Below are 24,305 nucleotides of genomic sequence, written 5' to 3' on the forward strand. Positions count from 1 at the left end.
TATTTTAATTCATTTTAATTCAATAATTCATATGGTACTTGTGACCAAATATTGTTATTAATATTATTATTAATATGGTAACACATATATACTATATACCATTAATGTTACCATTGTGTTAATACAATATAAATATTAGATAAACATAAAAAACTTAAATGAAAGTTTTTCAAATTTTAAACTGAAGTACTAAAACTACAACTGCAATAACAGTTAATTTAACCTATATAAAAATATTTTAAAACAAAAAGTTACATTAAAAATGCAAAATATAAAAATGAAAGTAATAAATTCTATAATAGTATAGACCTATAAATAATACTAAAATAGTATTACACTGGTATAGAACTTGTAAATAAGACAAAACCAATGTAATTCAATAACTGATATGGTATTGTTGTAACCAATTGTTCTTATTAATATAGTCCGTTTTAAATGTTGATGTGTGTTTGGAGTGTCATGAATGTTTTGGCTGTGTAGTGCGGTCTCTGGGGTGGACCCTGCACTATGAGGACTATAAGGAGAAGCTGCTGGGTCAGTCGGCTCTGATGCTCACAATCTCGGGACGGGTCACTGAGACCAGACAAACTCTGGCCAAACAGTTCAGCTTCAGACTGCGCACACCAGACCTCATCATCGCTGTGAGTGTAAGTGACTCCACCCGCTGATAACATTTCCCAGCAGGCTATGTTGCATTAATCCAGCTTGTGTGTGTGATTTTCTCTCTCAGCCTGTATGTGATGCTGTAGTGGGCAGAGAGCTGAAAGTCGAGATCAAATTCCAGAACCCACTGCCCCGTGTGCTGAAGAACGTCATAATCCGGATCGAGGGACTGGGAATGCAGCATGTCAAAACCATTCACTACGGGTAAGACGTTCATTTGCAATGACTGAACCAAACTGTTTTCTGATGAAGTGTTTTTTAACAATGAATGTTCACAATGATTTTGGCGGTTAAAAGAAAAGGGGTGGTTGATTATGATTTCACTTTTCTAACTTTAGTTAGTGTGTAATGTTGCTGTTTGAGCATAAACAACATCTGCAAAGTTACGAAGCTCAAAGTTCAAAGCAAAGGGAGATATTTGTTTTAAAGAAATTGCTTTTTAAGGACTACAACAAACGGCTGATACACGACATTCCTCCCGGGTTAATAATGTCAATGTCATTCCTTTACATAAACCCCGCCCCCGGGAACGCGATTTATAGATTATCATGACAGAATATGCTTATCAATGACTAGAAGATAACTACACATAAGATACATAAATTCATCAACTAACCATTCAGAAATGTCCTGTTGCTTCTACATGTTGTCACTTCTTCTTGAGTATCTTTGTCTGACTCGGTTTGAACATAAAAGGCTGAACGTTTTTGAAATTTCCATTGCATGTGTGTGTGAGATAAAAGAACACAAGCTCTTGAAGCTCCGCCCCCTGTGCCGGGAGCAGCAGCTCATTTGCATTTAAAGGAACAGACACAAAAACGGTGTGTTTTTGCTCACCCTCAAAAAGTGACAACTTTAACATGCTATATAAAAATAGCTGTGGGGTATTTTGAGCTAAAACTTCTCATACACACTCTGGGGACATCAAAGACTTATTTTACATCTTGTGAAAAGGGCATTATACCACCCCTTTAAAAAAATAAAGGTTAGGTTACACATTGTACTTACTCGTAATATTAATGAAGTACATGTACTTACTATAGAGTTATGGTTAGGTTTAGGGTTAGTTACTTATAATTATGCATAATGTACTATTATTACAATAGAAAGCACACACTACGTCACCTTCATTTATTTTACTAAAATAAGAAAAATCCGTTTTCTTAAGAAGATTAGTTTTACAATCCTAACAGTATTAAGACATAATGTTTTACTGGTTTCTCTGATTTAAACTTCAATAGCAAAAAAATGGTTTCCGAAGTTTTATTCATTTTTGTGAATTAGGTCACCAAAGTCAATTATTGATATTTAAATGATTATTTGTATATATATATTTTTTTTTTACTAACTACCAATATACATTAGTGGCCAAAGATGATGTCAGTAGAGAATATTTGATTTTAATGACCGTAAAAGTTCAATTAAACCCTCAAAATATGAGGAAAATATTTTATTTTGTTTAAATATGAGGGAAGAACAAAACACTAAAGTTGGTTAAGGTATTTATCCAGCAACTACACAATATGCTGATAAATTATGTAACAAATTTTTCATACTATTTTATGAAAAGTGAGGATGACCATCACTTGGCCACTACTATATATATATATACACACACACACACAGTATATCAAATAACTATCTTTCATCCTTTCTCTCAGTGATATCTCAGGCCACGCCAAAATGTGTCTGACAGAGACAGTAGTTCCCAAACGCTCCGGCTCACAGAAGCTTCTGGCAACACTTGACTGTCCTCAGCTCACTCAGGTGCATGGAGTCGCAGACATCTTGGTCAAAGACCGCTGAGAAACCTTGACTTCATCTAGTGAGCGCAAACATCTACATTCTCAAGACATTGATAACTACACTGAGGCTTCAGCCTTGTCTTAACCTACACAATTCAAACATGGTGCTTTTCAAGGTGCATATTATCATGGATTTTTAGAGGGAGTGTGAATGTTTCACTGTCACATTTAAATTATGTCCTTGTATAAGATCTTATACTTGTGGGCAATATTCGTCCCACTTGAGCATAAGGTTTGGGTTTGAAGGTTCGGCTGGTTAGCAGATCCCAGTTAGCCTCTGCGGGTAGATCTGTACCAAACAATAAACGCAAAAACAAAATAACTTCCGTTGTTGTTTTTTTGGTCACACAAATCATACTATCAATAGTCATACTCATTCCTTCAATACTTTTACACTTAAAAGTGGTAACACTATGTGTAATGCATTATAAAGGTGTTCATAATTAATGCTATAATGCATTATATCCTTTCATAAATAATTGTAATCAAAGTTAAAATGCATTATAATATATGCAGATTCCTTGTTGGATCTGAAATTGGTGGTTTGTCATGTTTTAATGCATTAGTTTCTAAAGGTGTGTACAATGAATACATAAGTATTATACTGTATTATAACTGTGTTTACAATTATTCGAGAGACCATGCATTGCATTACAAGGCATAATTAATGCATTATATATAAAGACTTTAAGTGTTATTGCAAGGTTACACATTCTAATTCTTTCTCCATCACTGGTGCGCCTCGGGCCGAGGGTGTAACCTGTAACACCAGTCTTTACTAATTGACCAAAACCACATGAATTAACTCATTAGTGGGTTACAAGGCTCACACACAACTAAAACATGTAGTAAAAAGTTTCAAACCTGAAAACTACAAACACACCTGTCAAAGTGGGGCATGTAAGAGCAGCTTCTTAACACTTCATTAACAAAAGGCACAACATCTCAAACTCACTATTGAAACCACTGCATTTTTGAGTTTTAAATGAACTGTTTAAATGTGTCATGATTTACCAGACTTCATTTAATTCAGCATATTCACCTGTCTTGATAAATGAACATTTACACACACACACAGAGACGTGTTTAGGTGTTTAAAGCAGTCACATTTATTGGCCTCTTCTATGCACATTTACTAAACAGCCAGACAAGCTGGCAAACGGTTTTCGAGACATTTTACAATGGGACTTTCCACAAAGTTTACTAAAAAATAAATACAAGACTCAAAAGTGTTGCACAGATCAAAAATATACAAAGGCTTATAATTAATGTAAACTTTGAAAACATTTTACATAAGAAACACCCTGGAAACAATTTTAAAAGGTATTATATTTACAAATGTGTACAAAAAAAGAAAGAAAAAAAAAAAACATTAGTTGCTTGAAGACTTCAGTCGAGTACCAGGAGAGACGTCACATAACTGTGTGTTCAGTACAGTGTTTGTCCAACTCTGAAATCCTTTGGTACACAAATCTTTGCATGTTACCATTCACCAAGCATGCTTTAACAATATTAGATTTATTTTTTTTTTCTCAACTCATAACCGATTGTGTTAACTATTCCTGTTTAAATAGCCTTAGGTACAGCAATAGACAATGTGAAAACCTTCACAAACATACTACATCAGTGCAAATTTTAAGGTTAGACTTTACATTGTTGGAATGGTAGCTTACAAAATCGTTTACCTCTGTCTTAGAGATGGATAGTGATGGAAGTCTTAAGATTGCTTAGATTTGTAGTTGTGTTTTTCCCTTTGTATAACATCTTTACCTAAAGCTAGATAGTTGCGGGTAGCTGTTAGTGATCAAATAGCTGAAGACAGCTCAAATACTTGGTCCTGTAAATGATCCAAAGACACCAATAGCAAGGTAAGTCGCAAAAACACCAGGCGGTCAATGGTACAAAGGAGAGAAATGCCAAATACACCACTGGACATCATTAGGTTTCAAAGGTTCATTAACACGGTAGCTTATGTCGTTAGTATTTTTTATATTATTTATAAGTGGTTTTATTTTCTGCATTAGATTAATCTCTTTTAAAACCAGTGTTTTCCCAATAAAGCTTAACCTCTGAAAGAAAAAGTCCATAAATAAATCTGCAGGCATGAATTGATAAAAGCCCAATATTTCATAGACACTAGTTAACTCTTACACTTTCGTACCAAAATGAAAAGCATGAGGTGAGTCTTAAAAAACGATAACCAAAACAGTAGTGCAAATCCACGTTCAATCTTTTGTACAACCTCTCTTCTTTGATTCGCACCATTTTCAGCACATCCTCATACACACAGATTTACTGATCCAGCAAAGAAATATTGTCTATGTATGACTTTAAGACGCAAACCCCTCTTACTGCAGACTTGCTCTGTCTCAGTCTGACGTGACTCTACATCTCTGTAGTCTTTCTTTGGATATTTTTTTTATTGTCTGTGCTACTTGTTTTCCATCAGTGTCTAGGACGATACCCAACTTAAAGTCCTTCTAGTAACTTTCCTCATTGCCCTCTCAACATCGCAAATTCAAACCCAAAGCAACACAAACTGCAAAAGCCTCCTGACCAAAAGCACTTTCACTACACACTTCTACAAACTTCTACTTGTCCTTCTACACGTTATTCTGCCAGTCCATTTGACTACATATAAATGTCTTTGAAAAAGATTGTCAACAGTGTTTCGATCTGATATATTAGGACAAAAACAGATCATATTTGACATAATGATGATGATGCAAATTCATTGATGCTCTCAAAAAAATGATGTACCAATATCGGCTCCGCTCTGAAGTTTTATTGCATGCAGTTAAGTCGATCTATTAAAGTGAAATATATAAAAGCTACAACCACTGCGGTAGAGGCATAATTTCAAGTTGGCTGTAAAAAGCTTGCACAGTATTTGTCCTGCTTTGTGGGTCAGTGATCAATAACCAAAAACGTCACTTTACAATGAGCAGAATTCATTAATATATGAGAAACGATTGGTACGGTATTCACAGAATACATCTAGTGCCCGTGTTGTAGCTGTTGTTGTTTTTCTTAGATCAATTCATTGATATAGAAACAATGGGTTGATTTATTTATTTATTTTTTAAGAAATTTGCTTAAAAAATAGAAATATTGAATGGAAGGGAAGGGAAGGGAAGAATCACGTGGTCATTCAATTGCTTTAAAATTAGTTGTCGCATTAAAAGTCTTTCAGTATCTTAAAAATGCCAAAAGGGACAATTTTCCAGATCGTAAATCTCATTAAAATACATTTTAAAAAATCCTATTCTATTTGTAGATATTTATTTTTATGTCACTTTTTCTTTCGTGGCATTTTATACGATTTCTCAAAAACGTCTGATATTTTCTCAGTACCAAAAGAAGTGCAAAATAGTGGTTGGCCATCAGGATAATCCAACTCAGCTACATCTCTTGCCCAATAAGATCCAGTTGCTGGCTAACTCAGAAGTACTTAGCCCATTTATGCTACAGCTATCTATACAAAAGGCCACTCTTTGATTGTCCCAAGCTGTTTGCCATAAACAGTATGCGTTTAAGGTACAAGAAAGATTTTCCCTTCTTTTAACATCTTCTGGACCCATTTTCACAGTTACCCCTGTACAGTACTGTTCCTAGACAATGCTAAATGTCTGTGACAGAAAGCATCCGTGAATAATTACAAAGTGATGGATTTTTAGCATGTAGTTTTCTCCACTCTCATTCTCAAATGAATGGTACACAAACAAAGCATGTACATAAAATAAATATGCTCATGGAAGTTATTGGAACACCACCACTGAAACCATCATCAGAATGATTTGTTCTTTTTGATACAAAAGGGTACAGACACTATGTAGTTTGTCTATGGTTTACGGTCTTCTTAAGAACAGATACTTAAAAAATATATAGTATGCCAAGAGCCCAGCATTACTGACTTAATATCAAAGATTGTGTCTAGACTTAGTTGATGCTCAAATTCTAAGATGCATTTTTCAGGAGGAACGGTCATCGTGTGGGCTTCCATCTGAGTTTTCTGTTTCCCCTTCTGATATGGCCTGCATGGGAGCAGTGTACAGCCGACTGCGTGTACTGTAGCGGCTACTATTTGCAGCTGGTGGCATCCTTGACCGGCCTTGTCTGGATGAGGCAGATGTGGGAAAAGCTTTTGTGGAGAAGCCCTCAGCATATGATTTTGGAAAGGGGCTGTGGATTTGCTCATGATTTCCCTCTGGAAACTGCTGTTGTAAAGGAGAAAGTGGCTCCTCAAGTGGTCTGGAACCCTCCATCAGGAGCTCACCGGGGCTTTTGGGCGCAATTGGGCTCTTTAGGATCTCCGTAGCTGACATGCGATAACTGGAGTTGGACTGACTGCCCTTTTTCAACAGCAGCAATTTGAACTCTTCATTTGAGGTACTGGACTTTTTGGCACTCCTATAAATTGGACCCGGGGTTCGCTGAGTTTGAATAGATGGACTTGCAGGCACGTTTGGGGTGCTTGGCGAAGTTGCAGGATTAATTGCAGAGCCATTCCCAGCGACAATGGCTAAACGGCTCCGCACTGATTCTCCAGAATCTTTCCTGCCCAGCATTTTTCGTTTTGACCTAAGATGGAAAAACACAAATAAGAGACAATACGAATTTTTTACTCTCCCCGCCATTGACAGAATTTTCCAGTTTTCCGTGTTTTCACTGTTGTACGGTAGGGGGCGCTATTAGGCATCTTCTGAAAGAGTACTGAATCTCCAGATCAAAACACAAGCGAAGATGAAGCAGAAACAAGCGATAGCATATGTAAGCAGATGCATAAAATAACGCAATTGTCGACAATAAACAGCATATAAATCAAAACTGCCTACTGTTACCGCATGAAATGTCGACCCAGGACAAGCTATAGGACTGTGAAAGCATTAGGGGAGTTGATGGACTTGATCTACTCCAAATATGTTTTGATCATTGTTCTGAATCCGATCAAGATCAAAAATGTGATTTTCTCAGCTTTTTGCTCAAAAAGGTTTTTTTTTTTTTTTTTTATCAAACTTTCCCAAATTCAAGTATTGATAAAAAAGAATACATGGAGCTAGAATAAAACAGGTTTTTGTTTAAAAGCAGAGGGTCTGTTTCTTTTGATAAATTGTAAGTTAAGATATTTATACAACAAAACATACTGGGGGCCATGAAACTTGTGTGAAAATTATCAAAAGTGCTGGTGCTGGCAAGCAACGTTTTTTTCAAAAACGCTGGCGGGGAAGGAGGTAATATTTTTTTCTATATCAAAAATATACCAAACTTGAAACACACCTGTGAATCATGGCAAAGAGATCCTCTGTTGTGCGACTTTTACTTGGTGAAAGAAAAACGCTATCATCCTCAGATTTGGATTCGTCTGTCAGAGGGGACACTGTTGGATCGCTTGGTGTGGACTCTGAAATAGAAACTCTGAAACTCATTCCAATTCAAAATGTCTGAAATATTAAGGAACATGGCAGCTAGTTTACATAGTAATGGAAAGATTACACAAACATACCTCTGCTAAAATAGTCTTCTGTGTCTGGTGTTGACCCTTCCTCTACATGTTCCTGTGAGGCACTTCTGGTTGGAACACCTGATGTTACAGATTCTTCTCCAGCACTGCTAATTGGAAAAGCTTGCAATGTCTCTGATCTTTGCTTGACAATTTCAGGCACTTGGTCAAGAATATCTGACCTCTTTGCTAGACCATTCTGACCAGGGCTTCCCTCGTTTGGCTCAGATCTCAATGGCTGGTTTTGCTCTACTTCCAGACTACTCTGGGGAAAGAAACTATTTGAGGTGCTCACCTTTTCTGCAAATTCTCGAGAATTCCCCAATGTCAGTTCATCCATGTTCTCCTCATCAGACTGGGCCTTAAAAGCAGTCATGCTCCAAAGAGGGGATGGGGCTAATCGGTCATATCTATTTCTTGCACCAAAATGGTTTGCTATATTCTTACCAGCTAGTCCATCTACTGGGGTAAACAGTGATTCACAATTGTCCTGAGAGGAAGGTTCTGTGAGAAGGGGTCTATAGGGTGGAGGTTTCCTAGTTTCATGGGGTTTATTGTGAGTAGGTGGGGTGATGATAGTCACAGTGGGACACTTAGGCCTGGTGGCAGTATCAGTGCTAAGTCGATCATAGCTCCCTTCTCCAGATTTGCCAACTGAACGTAGTTGAACTGAACGAAGAACTGTAGGAGTGATGGCCAAAGGACTAGTGATTGCCAGCTCATCACTTGAAAGACTCTCACGCTTGGTTTCTGCTGAAGCTGCTGCCTTGTGTTTGCTCTGGTGCAGGATGTGCATCTGTTTTTTGTGAATTGAAGGCTTGCTGACATTGGGAAGGGCACTTAGGTTAAGGTGGGTGGGAGGAATGATAGGCAATTCAAGGTCCCTTTTGGATGAGTACTGCTGCAAAGAAGCAAGTGAGGACTTCCTTTCTGGGACTTTGGGTTTCCTCTTACCACCAGGAGGGGACATTGGGTGAGCGTTCGGGAAGAAAGCCGATGGAAGAGAAGATGTTGGTGTCTCCGACTGGCTTGAGTAGCCACTGGAAGGTGATGCTAGACCTACCAGCTTTTCTGGTGAAGGCAATCTAAACTCGCTTTCCACCGATGGTAGTGAAGGAGTGGTGGCCCTCGATCCTGACTGGGAAGTCTGGGATTCTGAGCTCTCCTGTGATTTAATGCATTCAATGACAGTGGTACCCGTAGCTGTGCTGGAATTTGACAATGATCTGTAAGGATCATTGGATTTCAAGTCATTAAGAAGCCAGAGATCTGCATAGTCTGACTGGACAGCTCCCTCATCCTTGAAGGAATGTGTTTCTGTAGAGCCAAACAAAGCAACTTCTGGAATCTCTGTAGAACTCTCAACACCCCAAGCCCCCAGTGGCTCCTCACACTCCAGCTGACTCGAGGAGCCTCCGTTTAATCCCACATGCTGAGTTCTCTCCCTGGAAGACGTTGATTTGTTCTGACCACCAGCAATCTTTGGTTCGTTCTTGTCAGTAGGAGGTCCAACATGGCTGCTTATTGTCCTCAAGGATGAGCTACGTTTTGGCGGGGATGGCTTCACCTTTGGTTTCCTTAGAGAGAGACTATTTCTCCCAAGTGTGTTTGTTTGATGTCCATATTCTGCCTGCTGCTGGTCTACAGATGCATAGTTATAAGTGAAGCTTTTGCTACCTTTAAGACCACAGTCAAAGTGCATGGAGGTATAGTAACCCTCTGCATCTACAGAATAGTGTGAGGCGGTGTCTGCCTTTTCAGAAGGTGGCCTTTCTGTTAAACTTTCAAAAGTGGCTATGCTAGCAAAACTGGGACATTCTAGGATATTCTCTGCTCTAGAGTGCTCAGGACTGAAGTCAGGCTGGCAAGGCATGTTGTGCCTGTAGAGGGGATAGCTCCACTCACCCTCACTGGCAGTGCTGACTCCAGCATCATCAAGCATGTCAGTTGCAGTGGAAGTGAATGAACCTGTTCTATGGCTACGGAAGCCTTGCGATCTGTCTCCAGGATAAGGATCAATAATGAAGCCTGTGGAATCATCATTAGTATTAGTAGCTGCATTCAACGATAGCTCTGAATCACAGTGGGATGATCCGGTGAGTGGGGGTGAGGCTGCAGGTGGAATGGTCTCTGATGTCTGGGAGGGACATGTAGAACTACTACCACTCCAGTTGCCACTCGAGGACTGGTGATCTTCCTTGTGGTCCATCTGGCTAGTCAGCACACCAGCGTTGGAAACGGAGTGAATGGGGCTACTGAACGTATCAGAACTTGACGAAATCTCACAGCTACCCATGTCAGCTTTACGAGGCAGACGGGATCGACCCCTCTCCATCCAGTCATGCTCTGTAGTTCCAGCATGTTGCTTGAATTTCAAACTGTTATGCTGGCCCTCTGGGATCGCCTGGTCATCAGTGCTTTCTTCATCATCCTTTAGAATATGTTCCCCTGGGACTGGTAGGAAGTCCTCTGCCTCAAACGGGGACAGTTCTTCCTCATCCTCATCATCATCCTCATCACTGTCATCATGACCTTCATCCACCAGTCGCCCTCCCTCACGCGGGAGGCTTCGGGAACGTAGACGGGAGCCTACTGAGGCGGTGAACATTGTGTCAGAGTTGTCAGGCAGAGAAGATATGTTCCCCGTGGAATGGGACAGTGACACAGTCACGCCCTGCCCCCTTTGTGCTCTGATCCGTCTACGTGAGGGTGCAGCCCCAACAATCAGTAATTCTTCTGTCTGGCAGCCAGAGTCCTTAGTGTTGAGGCGAGAGAGCGTGAGATCCTCTTGGCAAAGTTCAGGGTTGGTGTGGACTATCACAGTACGTTCTCTGGCCACTGGAGACTCGTCAGAATCTAAAAAGTGATGAAAGATGTTTTTAGTAATCACATTTAGTATCACATTTAAATACAATTAATAAACATGTAATGAAAACAAAAAGAGTGATAGGAGAAGGCTTCACATACCCAAATCCTGCTGCACTCGTCTGGGAATGCCAGTGATCGTTTTCCGTCTCCTTAGCTTCCTCCGCCGTTGAAGAACTGACTGCGAATGGACTAGTGAGCAGCGCACACTGGCCTCTCTGTCGAACCCAACCCCTGCAAAGAGCAACAGACATGTGAGAGGGTGTTGGGAGCAAGCGACTTTTTTTTTTTGCTTCTCCATACCATGTTTCTCACACTGGTTTTTTTGTTGTTTTTATTTTAGCCATAATAATTATTAAAAGAACACATTTATATTATTATTATTTATTCTTGAATATATTTAACATATTATATATATATATTATAAATGTAATACTTTTTTATGTTTATAATATTTTACAGTATATAACAGTACTTTAACATATCACATAAAAACAAATCTACATTTCTGCATGTTATGCATCATTATGCACGTTTAAAATCTCAGAAGAAAAAAATGCATGTATTATAAAATCATAAATGTAACAAAAAAAGATGGTTTCAGTCATGTTAAAATATTTTAACTGACACAAAAATACATCAGACAACAATACGCAATGCCATGCAAGGTGAAAGGAGCGACATATTCAGGACGTCAGAACAGAAAACAACCAGGGTTGAAAATGGGAGTATATCTGTCCTACCCGACCCCAGCCTTACTCTCTAGACTGCAGCATGCTGCGGTTCTCTTTATTTGAAGCTTTATTTGTTTGGATGTTTGTCCAGTGTCATGCATCATGACTCTCATGTGATTGCAGGCTTGGCCCTTTGAGCACCAATTACACCACTGCGCCTGTGATGTGCAATTTCCAGTCGACACTGTCTTTGATTCAATCCATGCTGACACGCACTGCAAAAGTCCTGTTCCAGTCAAGTCTGGAGTAGATATATTCTGCCTCTTTGTAATTCTAATGCAACTGATTAGCATGCACAAAACGCTTTCTTGACTCTTTGCATTACCTGGCACAAAGAAAGTAACCAAGACAACTAAGAACTTTTTTGTTTCAAATTTTATGACTTGCAGATTTTAGCCTACTTTCCAGTGTGTCTAATTTTAATGGATTAAGGTGATTCTTCAGTTAGGGTACTTTTGACAAGTTGAAAATGAAACTACTTCAAACCATGTTTCATCTATGTTAAAACATTTATCACATGCCATGGAATAAAGAAGATCTGATCATGGCCTTGTTTAACCTTCAACTAGCAAATGGTCTAAAAGTCTAAAATGGCAAAAGTTTAAAGCAATTCTTTTTTACACTTTTAAAACAGAATGAGGTTTTAAAAGTTCCCCTAACTGAAAAAAATCACCCGTTTACTTTATCCATCCATGTTTCAGAACTACTAACCTTTTATTTATTAAATGAATGGCCACTTAACGCCAACTTATAGTAGCATGAGCTAGTAATGTGAATAATCAATTTCCGTAACTGCTTTTTGCATTAAATTAAGAAGAAACAACAGCCAAAATGAGAGTGTTTATAAAGCTAAGATGCCAACCCCTTCGCTCTCTCTCTCTCTCTCTCTCTCTCTCTCTCTCTCTCTCTCCCTCTCTCTCTCTCTCTCCCTCTCTCTCCACATGTTGTTCTAAATGGTGATGGTTAGGGAATGAAGTGGCACTGAGACTGAAGAGGGAAACTTAATGGACATGTAAAAGATCTCTCACTTAGCAAAGCTGATATCGCTGAGGGGGAAGTAGCGTTGGCGCCCTCCTCTGAAAACAATACACGCAAAATTCAGCGTTCTCACAAGGTGATCCTTCTGTTCATTGATGCCAGAGGAGAACTTTGGTCAAGATGTTCATGCTTTCATATGCATTTAGTTATGAGATGCAACATATACTGTTCCTGAGTTATGGTAGCACTAGCAAAACTATCACAGCTAAAATATAGGCAGGTAAAAGCCAATATCTTGTCATTTCTGATCTGATACAGGGATTAAGAAAGGACCAAGAGAACCCGAACTACAAGTGTGAACACACCCTTAATCAAGAATTGGCACACAAGCTCCTGGCATTATTTGTTAGTATCATTGCTCTTTACATACTAAATTTGCACACTTTTACAACATCACTAGATCCTAATGGACCAAAGTTCTCCTGTAGTGACAACTTCACCAGACTTGAGCCATATGCAGTTGAGCAATCATAGAATGAAAGTAGCTTTTCTTTAATTTAAACTTTCCTTTATAACTGCTATGAACAACCATTTAAGTGTCAGACTCAGTTCTGACTCAGCATGCATTATCACCAGCAAACACTAGAGGCATTTACCTGTTACGTTAATGGGAACGATGCATGAGGTGATGACTCCAGACTCCGTCTTCATCTTCTCTTCTGGGGTGGGTAATGGTAAGATTCCAGCCCAGTTTGTCTGTTTGTCCAGCGTTGAGGGCACGTTTGGGATCGGGCACTTCGGCCAGTGGCCCAGACCCACTGCCTCTGAATCCGAATCGACTGGAGGAGCAACCTAGAAGAACATTACGGCAAAGAATATCAGAATGTGGTTTCTGCGGTTGAATGTGTCTATCAAATGAATGATGTTTCCAGTGTTGCGGTGAACTTCAAGACTCAATGAATTCACTTGATTAGAGCAGATAAAGGGTTAGTTCACCCAAAAATTCTGTCATTAATTACTCACCCTCATGTCATTTCAAACCCGTAAGACTTCCAGTCATCTTTAGAACACAAATGAAGATCTTTCGATTAAATCTGAGAGCTTTCTGTCCCCTCCATTGACAGCCTACGCAACTACCACTTTCAAGCCCCAGAAAGGTAGTAAATACATTTTTGAAATAATCCATGTGACTCCAGTGGTTTAACCTAAATTTTATGAAGCAACACGAGTCCTTTTCGTAAAAAAACACTTTATTTACAAAATGCGTGTTGTTTATCTCCCATGCGTGTTGTGTTGATGCGAGAGTGGACGTTGTTGCATGAACGCACATGGGAGATTAATATTTTGGTAAATTGTGTTTTTTTGCGCAAAGCACTTGCATCGCTTCATAAAATTGAGGTTAAACCACTGGTGTCACATGGATTACTTTAATGACGTCTTTACTACCTTTCTGGGGCTTGAAAGTGGTAGTTGCTTAGGCTGTCAATGGAGGGACAGAAAGCTCTCAGATTTCATCAAAAGATCTTCATTTGTGTTACGAAGATGAACGGAAGTCTTACGGGTTTAGAAAGACATGAGGGTGAGTAATTAATGACAGAATTTTCATTTTTGTGTGAACTAACCCTTTAATGTTCCTATGACGTATTTCCCAATAAAACAAGAAGTTGGACCTGTTTTCTTTTAAATGGCCAATGGTCTTTATTTATGTCAGTCATAATCTGCTAGCGACTTTTTGCTAGTCAGTGGCTATAGCAATATTTAAAAGTTGGATACTTTTGGTCCATATTTCCTGGAAAAGAAGACTTAATTTCTTTGTGTATATCTGCTAAAAGTTAACTTTTAACTTGCTGTAGAATGCTTCAATGCTAACCGACATAAACTAAAAGCAACAACAATCCTATTTTGATTTCATGAAGTCTGTGAAACAGAGGAATAACACTTAAAATTGTAGAACATTTTGATTTTTTGTTAAAAAAGCTACATGCAACATGCTACATAAAGAAGCTTTGACACATGCAAATGACAATGAAGATGCATTTGCTTGAAACAGTTTCAGGAAAAAGTTAAACAACCCAGGACACATATCTACATGAAGCATGCAACACAACACTTCAGTGTTCAATTCCCACTTTTCAGCTGTCATCCACTGCACCAGCTGAAGTATACTTACTAAATCCTGTCAGATAGTTAACTTTGCAGCTAATCTAATGAGTTAAAGCTACTGTACAAACTTACCTTGTGGAGTTTACAGAGCGTAAAAAGGTTTGAAGTGTTTAGGGCTGTCACCCAGCCACATATGAACGTGCAGTGTTAAAGAGAGCTGTGATATTGAGTCTATGTGTGTCGCTTTCCCAGCCGCCCAATGAGGATCTCACATTAAACAGCAGCCAAAAAAAAAGTGTTACCACGGAAACTTCTCCCAAAACCATAGGAGGAGAGGAGGAAAAGAAAGAGGGAAGAGGCACAAAAACAGACGGACAGAATCAAAGGAAGTTTATGGCCTTTTCGTTTGCCGGCGCTGAAATGAGGGGCAAGGGGTGAAGTGGAGTATTGGAAAGCATGGGATCAAAGCAGAAAAAAGAAAAGGAGAAAAGGAGGGTATGGAGCCAAAACGAGCAGGAGAAGAGGGAAAGTAGGGGGCTGGGAATGAGCCAAATGTGACGGTTTGATTTCTCCATCTGGCTCGCGTTCAAAGGGCTATTTGATTAGAAAAGAAACGAGACATCAGGGGAATGAAAGAATGCCATTCATGAAGTTCGAGACCAGAAAAAGAAAGATGGAGCGCGAGGAAACTTGAGAAAGTGGAAGTTATAGTATGTCTAAAAGACCTATGTTTAGGGTCCAAAATGTACATTTTGGCAATCTTCCAATGGCAAGTGATTAAAAAAATTGTAAAAATAAATAAATAAGTATAGAAATTAATATAAAATATATATATAATATAATATAATAAAATATATATATATAAAAGTATAGAAAGAAATAAGTTTTGAATAATTAAAAAAAAATGTTTTTAAAAGAAGTCTCTTCTGCTCTAAATTTATTTGATTAAAAATACAGTAAAAACACTAATATTGTGAAATATTATTAGAATTTAAAATAACTGTTTTCTATTTGAATATATTTTCAAATGTAATTTATTCCTGTGATCAAAGCTGAATTTTCAGCATCATTACTCCAGTCTTCAGAGTCACATGATCCTTCAGAAATCATTCCAAATATGATGATTTGCTGCTCAAATATTTTTGGTGCTCAATAATGTATTCGTTGATCAGGGTCCGATTATTGTTTTTATCATTCGACTTAGAAGAAGCATGCATTATGTCGCAGTTCCGCGTTACCAGCCTGTAAACCAAACTGACACATCATAGATCTGAACATAGCCTTTTTTTTACTTGCATTAATTTTGGATGCTGCATATGCCTTAAAATTTATCAGAAAAGATAGATGTGAATCAAAGACAAAATTTCAAAAGGGAAGTCATGATGGAGTGCCTCTGTTCTCTTGTTCACTCTCTAAAGCATCTATCTTGGAGTCAGGCACTCAGGCAGGGGTTTGTGGGTAAGCCACAGTGCGGGGAGTTGATAGGCAATTATATTTTTCTGCCACAGACACACACACGCAGTCAGACAGCAGCTCTACACTGGAAACCCTGTCATTAGGAAACCTCAGACTAGCGCACTACCGTGTGTGTGTTTCTCCCGGAAGACATTCCTCACATACTGTTTTCTGGAGCATAATGCTGGACAGGGTATGAGAAGGACAATGTTTTATTAGTCGGTGCAAATTTTGATTTATAGCATTACTAGCAGGGCTAGAAATTTTTTGCTCACCAGCCACTGTGGCTAATGGTTTCCAAAGTTACCAGCCACTCAGCATTTTCACTGGCCACAATTTTGACATCGATACCATGGGGAAAAACTGCCATATAGATTTTTTTTTATATTATCTCATAATTTGGCAGCAGGTATATTAGGCTGCTGTCACTTTAAGACCTGACGCACTGATCCATTATACTGATACACATGCGTTTTATTTCTCAACTGTTTATGTTCACTTAACAGCTGACTGTGTTTACGTAAAATACTTGCCAAGACCGGCATTTTGGCATTATTTAGTGTGTATTTGACTGTTTAAGCGCAATAAGCAGCAAAAAAGAACTCGATTTAGTACTGAGAGGAGGCTTTATGTGCCTCACTTTGGGTGTGATCACACTATCTGCGGGAATGAGTAAAATTATGCGCAATACGTACAATCCTACACCGAAAGTGAGTGAGGGGAGGCGGGTTTGCGTGTCACTCGCTGTCCGAGAGATGAGAGAGAGAGAAAATGCAGCTGGTAACTTGTATCTATTCTGCAGGACATAAGTATTGGAAGCGTTTCAGGTATATATTTTCTATGTTTTGTTTTGTTTTTGTCAAATCTATATTTTTGACAATATTACACTGCACTCAGATTTCAGATGCCCTTTTAAAAGACTACAACTGAAAAATGTATAAATTGTTTATAAAATTAAACCCGCCAAAGTGGCTAGTAGAAGTGACTGCATTAAACGCCACTGCTGAAATACACCGCATTTGGGGAAATGTCAAGCCTGATTACTTGTTTATACCAGGGTTATAATACTTTTGTAGTGAATTTTAGAGAGATTTGGTTTTTATTTGAGTATTTAAAGTCAGTGCAGAAACTGTAGATACTGTATACAATAAAGGTCATTCAAAAACATATAATTAGATTATTTTAATGATTTTATTTGGCCAATTACCTAAAATGCACTCGAGAAGTGCATATTGTGTTACAATTATTTTTGTGAATTATTTACAGCTACTTCTGAGTTAAATTGTGTAGATAAAAATCTATAAAACAAAGTAAACATTGAGATGTGGTTATATTATGCAATCATTTGAAGTATTTGGCATAAATGGAAGACATGAGTTCTTTTATATCCTTCGGAAAAATACACTATCATTAAAAAATATGAATTAAAAAATTTAATTCTATTTGAATATATTTTAAAATGTCATTTATTCCTGTGATCAAAGCTGAATTTTCAGCATCATTACTCCAGTCTTCAGAGTCACATGATCCTTCAGAAATCATTCTAATGATGATTTGATGCTCAAGAAACATTTCTTATTATCAATGTTGAAAACAGTTGTGCTGCTTCATATTTTTGTAAAATGCCCCCTAAAATCAATTCCCCCCTTAATAAGTTTCTGACACTGGTCTACACCCATTTTCTTTCATTCAGACATGCACACACATGCACAGAAGATTATTTTGACATTGGCATATCCAGATGTTAGGTCAGGCGTTCTGGAACTACAGAAGGTAGTAGCATCAGAAGAGAAGTTTTAAAGAATGATAGATGTTAGATAAAACACAAAGAGCCCTGTTAAGATTTGGTTTTCATTCAGAAGTTAATGATATCTGATTAAACATCTATATTAAAGCTCATAAATGTTAAAAACTTGTCTTATTTTTGTCAAAGGTTCTGATCTGGAAGCAGTTTTGGCCTCATGATTATGATTTGATTAGGGATGTAAAACAGCGTGAAAGTAGGATATAGGAGACATTTGGGGGTAAAATACCTTTCTGCTCCATGGGGAAAAATGACAACACTCAGTAGGGGAGGAGGACCGGGTGCTTTGGAACTACAACACACACAAACAAACACAAAGATGGACATGAATATGAGGATGAATATGAACACAGAAATGAACACAATGAGGGAATCACAGTCTGGTGCAGATGCTTCTGCAAAACTGTTACAGTCACTCAAACTAACAGAGCACCCGTGACTCATTGTGCTCGTCAAAACATGACGTGATGATATAGATGTAGGTGATTATATATAATTAAGAAGTCATCTGCAGTACTGAAACTTTTATAACACCAGCTGCGTCTCGATTCGCATACATATATAGTGTGCACTAAAAGCAAGCTCTGCTGGTGATGGAAAAGTACATGCTTGCACGGTGCAGTTTGGTTCAAGAAGTATTTGCCCATTCATCACAAAAATTTAGCATACTATTTTCAACATACTATAATTTGAGACTCACTAATTCTATTCTTGCACACTATGTAGGATGGATGGTATGTAAACTTGGCATGTGTCCTAAACAGGTGCAATGCATAACTCTTAGGTCACAGCAAATAAAAACTTGCTGTTTAATATGCAGTCATGTTGAGTACGATTTTGGACCAATCAGAATTGACAGTGGGCGGGACTACCCAGTGCAACACAGAGGGATGACGGATTTTTGTAGGCCAAAACCCGGAAATAAGGTCTGTGGTTCAATCAAGCTCAAGATATATTCACGTTTTATTCTACGACATTAAATACACCTTGAGATTTTTCGAAGCTTTTACTTGTCTTGAAAAATGCGGTTTAGTGATGGTGACATTGAAGTCATGTGACTTTAGTGTTCAATTATAGCTTACAGTTAGCTTCTTACTTCTGGAGATATTTAGGCTTCAAAATTCATAAAAGATGTGTTCATTTGTGAAGATTATCACGATGATAAATCATAAACTTTAGTTGGTAACAGAGCTTATTTACTGCAATAATCCAAAGGAAAAATCCTAGAGTGTTTTTGTCGAGGGAAACAGTGTGATGCAAACTCACAGGTTGGCCTACAAAAATACATCAGCACTCTATAGATCCAAAGCGATCAGCAATATGTATGTGAAAAACAAGTCAAATGAACATGAACAAGATGGAATCATGTGTAATCATCTGATGGTTAGATCACAGTGTAGTAAGCAAAGATACACATAATCCAACACAGCAGACTGAACGTCTGTTATAACGTCCTGAAATAAATAGTGCTGTTATCATACAATGTTAAACAAAGAAATGAATGTTGTTTGTCCTCACGGCTGCATGGTTGGCTGCAAAAGAGGAGTTATTTTCATAATGACCGGCCTGGTATATAAATAACGTCCTTACAGCACGACATCCAGAGAGATGCTCTCTGCGTTCGGATCAGCTGGATCAAAATAAGCATTAAATAATCATTCAATTAAAATGACCACTTAAAAAAAAAACTAATGACCTGGCAACCTGGCTAATATAGTTATTTTTCTGCTTCTGCTTTATTCATAATGAGTCACAATATGCAAACTATGAGATTAATTAATGAATTAATAATCTCTAGAACCATCATGACTTCATGAACATACTCTATCGCTGTAAGGAACATGTTGATGACATGCTTCACAAGGTATATGACCCTTCTTAAAAAAAGAAGTGTGCTTAATGTGTACTTTTAGTGCTCTTTATATGTTAAAATAATATTTTAAAAGAACTATACTTGCAGATAATATAATATTAATGAAATAAAATGAAGTGTACTTAAAGAGAGAAGCCTATGCACTTTCAGGACGGTTTCTTAAAGGGATAGTTCACCCAAAAATAAAAATTCTGTCGTCATTTTCTCACCCTCAAGTTGTTTTAAACCTGTATGACTTTCTTTGTTCTGTGGAGCTTAAAATAATATATTTTAAAGAATATGGGTAACCAAACAGTTTCTCTTCCCCACTGACTTCCATTGTATATATTTTTTCCCATACTATGGAAGTCTATGGGGGCCAGCAACTGTTTGGTTACCCATATTCTATAAAATATCTTCTTTCATTTTCAGCGATTAGAAAAAAATCATACATAAAATCATATGGTTCATGGGTTCATAGCGGCAAACCATTGACATTTCAGTTGGGAGAGTGTTTCGCCTATCACTATTTGTTTATTTGTTTTGCTACTAAGGGTTTGGCTCCTGGTTTAAGTGGAGAACAATGTAAAGTATTGTTTCATATTATTTCATAATTTGTTTAGAAAGGCTACACAGGGCTTGACATGAACTTTTTTGCTCACCAGCCACTGTGGCTAATGGTTTTCCAAAGTTGCTAGCCACTCAGCATTTTCCCTGGCCACAATTTTGACATCAATACCATGGGGAAAAACTGCCATATAGATATTTTAATATTATCTCATAATTTGGCAGCAGGAATATTAGGCTGCTGTCACTTTAAGACCTGACGCACTGATCCATTATACTGTTACACATTCACTTAAAACATAACTGACTGTGTTTATGTGAACAGCATTTTGACATTATTTTGTGTGTGTATTTGACTGTTTAAGCGCAATAAGCAGTAAAAAATAACTCAGTTTAGTACTGAGAGGAGGCTTTATGTGCCGCACTTTGAGTGTGAGCACAAAATCTGCGGGAATGAGTAAAATGATGCACAATACGCACAAACCCGCCGAAATTCAAGCCCTGCAACACCAACAATATTCATCCGGAGCAAATGAAACGAGCGAGTGATGGGAGGCGGGTTTGTGTGTAACTCGCTGTCGGAGAGACGAGAGAGAGAGAAAGCGCAGCTGTTATCGTGTATCTATGAAAAATGAGTATTGGAAGAGTTACAGATATATTTCAATATCGAAATGTATCGAAAAATCTATATTTTTGACAAAAATGTGTATATTATATAGCTTATATATTTCAAACCACCACGGTGACTAGTAGGAGTGACTGTGTTACACTCCACTGCTGAAATCTGCTATTTAACAAAGCAGGGTTAGGTTATGTTTCTGACACCATTTTGATATTATATGAATGGTGAATTGAAACGAGGTGTTAATTTATTTTATTTTCAAAGTATTTCATACTTTGTCTCACATGTTTGCTTTAAACCATCATATGCTTTTAAAATGTATTATTTCCACAATAAGCACGAAAAAAGCATACTAAAGTGTAGCTACTTCTTTTCCACAAGGGGATATTTGAAGGAAAACATACACAAATAAAGGACAACAATGGTGGACTGATTTAGCTAAAACATTAATCTCCATGCAGTGCGGCGTGTCGGTTTTGCGTGACACACAGGCGTGTGTTTACCTGTGTTTGTGTTGTCTGAGTTTCTATGTCTCTCTCTGTCCTTTCCTAAACACACAGACACACTATCATCATCATCATCATCATCACACCCGTCTACATGAACTCCCACTATAGATCAGGTCTGCAGTAACAGCACATGGTTCTGCAGGGCAGATGTTTACCGTGGTCAGGTGTCTCTCTCTCTGCTGGCGTGTCCTGTGGGCGCGGGGCGACGGGTAACTGGGCATGATGGGCGGAGCCATGGAGATGGAGATGGTGACCCTGCGCTGCCTCTCGCTGACCTCCTGCCTCTGCTGCTGGTCTGATGATGTGCAGTTACACAAACACAAGGCAAATACATACGTAAGTCATTTATATCAACAAGGCACGTGATTTGAGGAATAACAATGTCTGGAACACAAATAGTGAGGTATATACACTCTTAAGTTTAATACTTAAGAGTTAGGTGTTTGTTCAAATCACTAACCTTAACCAAGAGCAATATAATAACAGTGATGCTTGCAACTCAAGCACCACTAGTAATTAGAAATAGCATAGTGTGAGTTATATATAAAATCATAATTCACACGTTTGAACTTATAATCATGATGTTTGGTATTTGTCCTTTTTCATATTGTTTTAAAGGTGCATTGTGTAATATTTAGGAGGATCTGTTGACAGAAATGCAATATTATATACATAACTATGTTTTCAGTGGTGTATAAAGACCTTACATAATGAACCGTTATGTTTTTATTAACTTAGAATGAGCCATTTCTATCTACACACACCACGTGTCTCTTACATTGAAATGCGCCGACATGTTTCTAGAGGAGCCTTAATGGACAAACGCGTTTCGTCACTATGTTGTTCTTTGTGCAAAGAAGCTAGCTAAAGTCAGCGAATAAAACACTGACACAATGATCAACAAGTTACAATAATATTCACAATAACATAGTTTTACTGAATAATTAAGAAAACCTAATTTCTTAATTTATCTTTGTAAAGAAACCTCATTGCTTAACTGGCGACTCTCTGCTGTCTCAGACGACGACATCACTTCCTGTCGGCCACCGTAACTTCTGTTGGGTGCAATTCGCAACCTCACCACTAGATGCCGCTAAAAATCACACAGTGCGCCTTTAACTGTGCTCTTGTTATTGAAATGGAGATTTAATGGTTTAAATTGTATTATTACATCGTCTGATATTCTTTTGCCGTTTTTCTCTTTTTCTTATACATTACAATTAAATAAAATCCGTTTTAAGAATTAAAATTGTCATTTTATAGTTTTAATAGTTATATCTAATCATGTACAGTGTGGTTATGAAAACTAAAACTATTAAAATAATTTTCATTAATTGAAATAAAGGTGAAATAAAATAAATGAAATCTACACAGAAATACTTAGAAAAAAAACTAATAAAAATGACAAAAGCACTTAATAAAGTTACTATAACTTAAATTAAAATTAAAACTAAAAATACTATCCTGTTAAAGTTATGTTATTGCTAACCTAACCTAAACTAAAACTTCAACTGTTAATAAAATACTTTAAAAAAATTGAAATACAGATGAAATCAAATAAAATATTTAAATATTAGATGGAAAACTTAACCAAAAATTTGAAATGTCGCCTTGGCAAGTAAAAAAAAAACAACAACTTTTGAAAGCACTAAATTTAGTAAAACTAAAACTGAAACAAACCAAAAATTCAATCTACATAGAGATACTTTAAATAAACTTAAATAAAACTAAAATTACAATGAAAACTGAAAATATAAAGCTAATTCAAAATATTTACAAATACTATAATATATTACTAAACTATATAAATGTATATAAACTGGGCATTTATCACAAATCACATCATTGAGACGTGACGTTTCCATCTTCCTCCACTAGAGGGCGGTCAGTGTCTGAATGGAGGATCATGAATAACCCGAACAACTTTGCTTAGATGAGATGTGATTGTCAGAAGGTGTTCTCGGGATGAAGGAATAAATATGATGATTGATAATCGAGCGGTAGTGATTATAGGTCTCTAACCTCTGTACAGCGCCCGCAGGCTCTGTTTGGCATGTCGATGCAGCTCTTGGACGCAGGCGGGCCGGGTCGAGGGCAGGAACACGTTCCTCTGCAGGAGCCAAGGGGCCTGGTAGTGTACACTCAGCTTACTCTCAATGTCCAGATTAGACAGCGCTGCAGAGAGAAGGACAAATATCTTACAAAGACATCATTCACACATTAGTGGCCATATGTTTATGCTGACATAGTAACTAGACTGCGTTAATTAGTGGATGTTTACTGATTAATTCGCCTTTTTAAAGTAAAAAATGACAGGAAAATAATACGAAAGATAAATGTGGAGTCAGTGACATCGTGAAAAAAATGGAAATATTAGGTACTTTTTAAAAATGTGATTTCTATACCTCCACTAAATTGTTAGATGCTTCTTTGCACATTCTCTTGACTTCATAAGATTCCCCCAAGACACAAAGTGAAACAGTAGGTCTAGTGTTGAGACCTTTAACTCTTAACATTGCCTATAAACCCGCTCTAATCACTTCCTCAAACGCTCTCAGAGAAGCTGCAGCTGGTGTGAAGTGCAAATAACCTCAGTGCTGATCTAATAGCCAAACATTAGCAAAACAATGCTGCAATCTGCCAGTGGCTAATGGATCAGTGTGTGAGAAACAAAAGGATTTAATGACACCAAACACCTGATTCATGAGCCTAAAGCAAACTTAAGCAGTCTACAGTGGTACAGTCTATTTCAAACTAGTTCTGCATCCAAAACCACATACTTTCAGTGGGCGGAAACCAGTATGTGCAACTGATGCTGGTATCACACATGATAATGACAACATGGCGA

The 24,305-nt window shown here is 37.7% G+C and overlaps 2 protein-coding genes across 5 annotated transcripts in view; one reads left to right on the plus strand and one right to left on the minus strand.

Moving 5' to 3' along the window:
• Positions 1-2,534, plus strand: part of LOC311302383 (uncharacterized protein) — a gene marked incomplete at its 5' end in the record, with an annotated part of 40,573 nt that extends 38,039 nt beyond the window's left edge. Inside the window, 3 exons of the mRNA XM_084428199.1 lie at positions 481-647; positions 731-867; positions 2,325-2,534. Of these exons, the coding sequence (XP_084284325.1) occupies positions 481-647; positions 731-867; positions 2,325-2,469 (449 nt within the window). The 3' untranslated portion in view covers positions 2,470-2,534. The remainder of the gene's footprint in view (positions 1-480; positions 648-730; positions 868-2,324) is intronic.
• Positions 2,535-3,511: 977 nt separating this feature from the next.
• The window catches only part of nhsa (Nance-Horan syndrome a (congenital cataracts and dental anomalies)), a 102,205-nt gene continuing 81,411 nt past the window's right edge, over positions 3,512-24,305 (minus strand). Inside the window, exons 2-11 of one of the 4 annotated variants that reach the window (XM_084428220.1) lie at positions 23,480-23,632; positions 21,613-21,752; positions 21,452-21,496; positions 18,137-18,199; positions 13,202-13,397; positions 12,596-12,643; positions 10,936-11,067; positions 7,972-10,824; positions 7,746-7,869; positions 3,512-7,049 (exon numbers count right to left, since the gene is read on the minus strand). In XM_084428220.1, coding sequence (XP_084284346.1) covers positions 6,440-7,049; positions 7,746-7,869; positions 7,972-10,824; positions 10,936-11,067; positions 12,596-12,643; positions 13,202-13,397; positions 18,137-18,199; positions 21,452-21,496; positions 21,613-21,752; positions 23,480-23,632 — 4,364 coding nt within the window. In that variant the 3' untranslated portion in view covers positions 3,512-6,439. The remainder of the gene's footprint in view (positions 7,050-7,745; positions 7,870-7,971; positions 10,825-10,935; positions 11,068-12,595; positions 12,644-13,201; positions 13,398-18,136; positions 18,200-21,451; positions 21,497-21,612; positions 21,753-23,479; positions 23,633-24,305) is intronic. The other 3 variants (XM_084428221.1, XM_084428222.1, XM_084428223.1) reach the window with 3 other exon arrangements.

The sequence above is a fragment of the Rutilus rutilus genome, assembly GCF_951802725.1.
Source record: "Rutilus rutilus genome assembly, chromosome: 13".
NCBI lineage: Eukaryota > Metazoa > Chordata > Actinopteri > Cypriniformes > Leuciscidae > Rutilus > Rutilus rutilus.